This window comes from Tachysurus fulvidraco, chromosome 15 (genome assembly GCF_022655615.1).
Source record: "Tachysurus fulvidraco isolate hzauxx_2018 chromosome 15, HZAU_PFXX_2.0, whole genome shotgun sequence".
Taxonomy (NCBI): Eukaryota; Metazoa; Chordata; class Actinopteri; order Siluriformes; family Bagridae; genus Tachysurus; species Tachysurus fulvidraco.
In genome coordinates, this window is record NC_062532.1 from 4,497,940 (window position 1) to 4,504,958 (window position 7,019).

The 7,019-nt window shown below is 34.9% G+C and overlaps 1 pseudogene and 1 gene segment (V, D, J or C); both read left to right on the top strand.

The window, feature by feature from the left end:
• Positions 1-2,270: 2,270 nt before the first annotated feature.
• Positions 2,271-3,124, top strand: LOC125138634 (annotated as a pseudogene).
• Positions 3,125-6,177: 3,053 nt separating this feature from the next.
• LOC125138640 lies at positions 6,178-6,751 on the top strand. The segment is given in 2 exon segments: positions 6,178-6,256; positions 6,363-6,751. Coding segments are annotated over 2 exon segments (414 nt in total).
• Positions 6,752-7,019: the final 268 nt, after the last annotated feature.

The following is a 7,019-nucleotide window of genomic DNA, read 5'->3' on the forward strand; positions in this document are numbered from 1 at the left end:
ATTTTACTGAGTAACTAATCCCCATATTACAATTATTTCAGCATAGACACCAACACTGGCATTAATAAAATAAATAAATAAAAGTTTACTTAGGAATAATAGTCTCTTTTTTAACCAGTTGAAATGAAATGTGTCTGCAAAAGACATTTATTATAAAGAACAACATCCATTCACACTCAGCACTCAGGCTTTAACTCTTCATCCTGAATGAACAAAAACCATCCAAAAACTCCTCAATCTATATCTAATAATTAATAAGAATCTCATGTAATTAAATGTGAAATATGAACAGTGTATAAGTTGATTACGTATTTTTTGGTAATGTACCAATGAAAATGAAAAAAAAACCCACAATGTTTTTTTATCATCTCACCAAATGAGTTTTATTAATTGATCATTGGGAAACCAGAATTAGCTAAAATGTTAACTTTAAAATTTTTATTTCATGTTTCTGTACTTGTGTAAAGCTGCTTTGAGACAAAGTCCATTGTTAAATGCATTACAGAAATAAATTGAGTTGAATTGACAGATTGAGAAATATGGAAGTTAATGTTCACAAAGCTTGAAAAAGAGCTCAGTGTCATAAACATTGAGACTAATATTGATTTCCCAATTAACTGATTATTTAAACCAAATGATTTACTATGTTACTGCTGATATTGTATCTGAGTGTTTTCTCTCTTTTAAACCATGCTGATAAAAATGATCCATTACTGAATTCCTACTTACTTTATTTTCATTGCTGATCAATGTGAATTTGTTTTTTTTAATTGACAGCCAGGACATTTTAAACTTTTACTCATTTTAGGTTTGTATCATCTGACACCAGGTCTTTTTGCCACTAGAGGGCAGTCTGTACAAACTCCACCGTCTCTATCTGTTTCCTTCTGCACATTTAGACAATCTCTCTTTTCACATTCTGCTTTGACTGCATCCAGCATCATGACACTCGGATTAAACTCAGTTACATAAAATGTCTCTGGTGACCTGTTTAGTGTTGATCAGTAAATAAGGCTCTTTATTATGGAAAACCTGATTTCATGGAAAATTCAAGTGGAGTCGATCGAGTGAAACGAGTGATTGTCTAATTTTATACAAATAAAAGCCTGATTAAACATGTGATTGATTTAGATCTTGTACGTAGCAATGTTCAAAAGCATCCTGAAGCATACATAATCATTATTATGTTAAAATTAATTTGTGTTCCTTGTTTACTTCATCGAAACTTTAAGATTTCTGGTTTGAGAAAATGACAATATTTGTTAAAAAAGGCTGCTGTTCCATTATAAAGTCAGATTTGATGAATCTCCTCCTCATGATCTAAATACATTTCAGATACATTCCCCTCCCATCATCAGCAGATAAACAAATCCAAGTGTCAGAGCTGGATCTCACTCTATTTATATGATGTGGTGGTGTCTGTTAAACTTTGGAGAACAGAGAAGACTCCAGTCCAAACAACACACACCATGTTCTCTACATCTCTACTGCTCCTGCTGGCAGCTGCTTCTTGTGAGTGCTTTATCAAATTCATTCATTTACTAGATGAAGAATAAAGGTGCAGCATATATTGTGTGAGATATCACCATGTGTTTTCCTCCACAGATGTGCATGGTGAGGAACTGACTCAGCCTGCTTCCATGACAGTCCAGCCAGGCCAGAGTCTCTCCATCCAGTGCAAGGTTTCATATTCAGTTACGAGCTACAATACAGCTTGGATTCGACAACCTGCAGGAAAAGCTCTGGAGTGGATTGGACGCATCTGGGGTGGTGGGAGCACGTACTACAGTGAGAAACTGAAAAATAAGTTCAGCATCTCCAGAGACACTTCTACTAACACAATAACAATTGGAGGACAGAACATGCAGACTGAAGACACAGCTGTGTATTACTGAGCTCGTGATCGACACAGTGAGACAGAATAGTGGATTCCTCTTACAAAAACCTTATGAGACATGTTACAGACATCCTCTCAGTGTAACTAATAAATCATCTCCGTCACACTTTCACTTTCTTCCACTGGAATGAAGTCAGAATCGTTTGCAGCATTTTAAAACACAGTCACACAAAGTCATTTTTAAATAAAATAAGAAAACATTATTGAAAGAGTCCTCATTCTGAACCATTATTAATCCCTTCATTTTACAGAATTTTTAACCAGCAGTTGGAATCAGTGTTTAATGAGTGGATTCAGGAATAATACAGCATGTTTCCAGCAGTGTGTTGTGTTTAACACACAGTCTGTTCTCATGGATTAGTTGCTATTCCTCTCTGTTACATCCTCATGACTCCCACATGTTTTCTATCATGACATCATGATGCAAATCCAGACTGCTGTGTGTCCATGCAGTATTTATGTGCAGCTGAGCTGAGTGGAGAGATCGAGTCTCATCAACACTCACCATGAAGATCCCACTCTCCTTATTCCTGCTACTAATCAGCCTCATAAGTGAGTTCTCATGCAGAATCCGGATTATTAAAATATTATTTATTTTTAAATACACATGTTTTCTTTTTTCTGTATCAGGTATTCAGTGTCAGAGTCTTGAGTCTATTCCCACTGGTTCAGTGGTGAAAAAACCTGTAGAAACTTTGAGTCTTTCCTGTAAAAGATCTGGGTTTAACTTTGGTGGCTATGGCATGAACTGGATCAGACAATAAGCTGGAAAAGCTCTAGAATGGATTGGGACTATCTGGAATGATGCCAGTAAAACAATATACGCCAAAGACATTGAGGGATGTTTGGAAATTACCAGAGACAACTCCAAAAACATGGTGTATCTGCAGCTGACTGGTTTGAGTGCCCAGGATTCTGCTGTTTATTACTGTGCTAGAAACCACAGTGGTACAGACATGTTAATCAGCCGTTCAAAATTCTCCCCCAGACGTGGTCAAAGAGAAAAATGCATTCAATATAAAGGGCATTTTCACAAGATCTGCAGGTGGCGCTACAGCTCAAGAAATATACTGTAACATTGTAAGTGTCTTTAAAGTACAACATATTCTCATATCCTCGACTATTAGTCGTACTATACGTATACGTATACGTATATATCATATGCTCCACAATTTCTATGTATTTCTGTGAGACTGTCTCTTATTGTCAAATTCCCACAAAGGAACAAAGAGGGAAATAAATAACATTTAAAAAAAATTACTTCAATCAGTGATTATTGAATACATACATTTCACAAAAATATCACAATAATAACTAACTATAAACGTAAAAATAGTTCACCATATTCTTCTTTACTTAATAAATAAATTGTATATAATAATATACAATTATAAACAATATACAATAGTATAAAATAAATGTCATAATTATAGAAAGTGGTATTGATTATTAGAAATTTATTATCTACACATTTGTAGCAGTAACTTTGTGTCACAGTAAAACCAAAGGGTGCAGAAATTCACAATTTCATGGGTTTTGTTTGTATTCCACACAAAGATTATCGGCGCCTTCATCCACCACCTCTACAATTCCTGACTGTGATGTAACCTGGTCCTTGTGATCTACCTGGTCCTTGATTATTGTCCTATAACAACACACCCCTTGTGCTTTACTCCTTACTGAATTTGCCAATATACAGAGTCTGTTCACTTGCCTGAGAATATCTTTTAATGTTCCAACTTTTATAGATTTAAAATCACAGATTTGAGAAGTTTATGCGATGAGGAGGTTTTTACATCTAGAGGAATTCATGTTTCACCCTCTAAGTTTCTCAGAAGTGTGAGAAGAAGACATCAGCTAGCTTTCGGTCAGTTGATTTAATGAGATTATAGTGCTAAATTTTAAACTATAATTATATTTTAAATGTATACTTTTTAAATCATGTAAATTAACACTGACATCTATACATCATATTATAATTGAGTTATGATTTAGATTGATTGTGACCAAATTTACAGTCCTGCTCACTCAAGTTATTGTTCCTTGTCCCATTAGTTTTGTTTCGATTTATATTGACATTGTAAAACAGGATTTATTCTTAAATATGTTATACAAAGAAAACTAATAACATTGATATTATTTAGATATTTTCATTGATTTGCTGTGAATCCTGAGGTTTTCTGAATGTCTTTTTTTCCGGCTTTGAATGTTTACGCTCTCACTATGTTCACTATTACTTGCACAAGAAAAGTGCTGCTCTCTAACAGGTGATGAACACAGGAAAGTGATGTACTTACTATTCATGGTGTATCATTTTCGTAATATTTGTTACGCAGTTAACCAGACTGCAAAATTCTACATATTTTATAAATAGTCTTTGAATCATGCAGTTGTGGTCGTTTCATATATAGGTCTGTAATAAGTGTAATAAGTACAATATATGACAATAATAGGATGTGCTGCTTTCTAAATAATATAGATAGAAGGAGAAAATCATACTGATTGGCAGTAAGAAGCTGGAGACTAGAGACACGTCCAGCAGCACAGTGACATTAACAGGACAGAACATGCAGACTGAAGACACAGCTGTGTATTACTGCGCTCGTTACCCCACAGTGAGACGAATAAACAACATCCCTTTACAAAAACTCCTCATTCAAAATAACAAGACACAAGACGCAACACTGATCTATCCGAGTCTAAATAAAAAACAATAATCCCGCGAATGATCACAGAATGTTTCAAGCTAGTTATTTGTTTAAGTTGATTTAAATCCATAATATTATATCTCTAATATTGCTGCACATCATAAAGACTATTATAATAATATTACCTTCATGAACTTTAAGATACTGCTGTATCTTTGACTAATAATAATCACATCAACACATTAGAATTTGTGTGAACATGTGTGAGAAAGTGTGGGAGCATTATTCCACGACGACAGAAAGGTAAAACTTGTTCTATTATCATAATCCTTAAAGGTAAATTTTGTATATAATTCTTGATGGCTGTTTCTACATATGATTCACATTTCCTCCATCAGATGAATCTCCTCCTCATGATTTAAATACATTTCAGATTCATTCTGGTTTGAGTGCCCAGGATTCTGCTTTTTATTTATTGTGCTAGACAACATAGTGGTATGAGCCATCCAAAATCTTTCCCCAGATGTGGTAAAAGAAAAAAGTGCATTTAATATAGAAGCCATTTCACAAGATCTGCAGGTGGTGCTAAGGCTTAACAAATATACTGTAATAGTTTACGTTTCCTCAATTAAAACATATTCTCATATCCTCCATCAGATCTAGATGCTCCACAAATTGTGTGTGTTTCTGTGAGACAATGAACACTGATACTGTCACTTATACACAAATTCCCACAAAGGAACTGCTGAAATGAATTTTCTTTATGGTAATTAATTTTTGTGCTTATTTCATTTTCTTTCCACATCTCTCTTTCTCTGTCGAAAGGAATGTTTTAGACTTTCCTTCAGATTTCAGGGTTTCAGATTATTTTATTATTCTTTGAGCAGCTGTTTGGAATAAACCAGATTTGATTTCACTCGTGTGGTTTGTTCTCTCAGTGCTCCTATTGTTTTGCAGAGATAAAGGGCAAGTGCGAGGAGGAATCTTTCTTACAGGAACAATGAGGGAAATAAATAACATTGACAGAAAAATAGTCGACTTTCAATTCATGATTATGGAATACATACATTTCACAAAAGTTCCACAACATTAAGTGTTAGTATAAACGTAAAAAGAGTTCACCATATTCTTTTTTAATTAATAAATAAATGGGAACCGTTCACAGACTGCTGTTGTATAAGAGGAAAATTGATCATAGTAATCAGTGCCATTAATTTTTGAAGCAGTAATTTCATGTCACAGTAGAACCAAAGGGTGCAGAATTACACAATTTCATGTCTTTTGTTACATCTGACAATAAATTATCAGCACCTGCATCCACCACCTGATATAAAGAGTGTGTTTACTTCACATAAATTCACATGAGAATATCTCTTAAGGTTCCAAATTTTATAGATTTATAATCACAGATTAGAGATGTTTATGAGATGAGGAGGTCTTTACATCTAGAGGAATGCATGTTTCACCTGAACAATTACAGTTTCTGAAAAAAAAAAAACAGAATGTCATTATGGATGTTACAGTTGATCCACAGTGATGGGCTAAAAAGAAGACCAGCATAACAATATGCAAATGAATATGTAAAATGTTCCCCTTACAGCTACATATAGAGAAATATCAGCCACGGTCACTGTGGGCTCTGGAGAGTTTAGCACTGCTTTTAGTTATACGATGTTCCTTCCAGTTCTGCTGCTGCTGGCAGCTTCATCCTGTGAGTTTCACTTCACTAATGATCTCAGAGCTGCTAGTAAATTCCTGCAGTTATAACCTACTGTACATAGATTTTTGACTGGAATTGTGACATGTCTTTTTTTCAGATGTGGAATGTGCAGTAGAGCTCACTCAGGACACCTCAGTGATGTTAAAGCCTGGAGATTCTTTAATCCTCAGCTGTAAAGTATCCGGTTACTCAGTTACTGATAACAGCTACGCCACAGCTTGGATCCGACATCCTGCAGGGAAAACTCTGGAATGGATAAACGAAATTTGGGGGGGTGGGGGCAAGAATCATAAAGAGTCTCTAAAAATCAAGTTCAGTATTTCTAAAGATGCCTCCAGCAGCACGGTGACACTGAGAGGACAGAACATGCAGACTGAAGACACAGCTGTGTATTACTGCGCTCGAAGACCACACAGTGACACAACAAGCTGCAGTGCTGCACAAAAACCTCATCACAATTCACTTCTTTAATTAAATAACTACATTTTATTGAGTAACTAATCCCTACATTCCAAACACCTCATACATCAAGCTTCTCAAACAATTAGGAAGATATTGAATTACAAATTGTTTGTGAACATTTAATTAGAAGATAAAATATCTGCAGTGTTTGATATGATGAAGATTTCTGTAAAGAGAATGTTTATTTCGTGTTGTTGGAAGGAGTCTCCAGTGTCAGAGCGAGATCAGGGTTAAAGTGTGACTTTATTTACAGCATGAGAAAGTCTTCAGGACAGAAAAGTTTCTACATTTT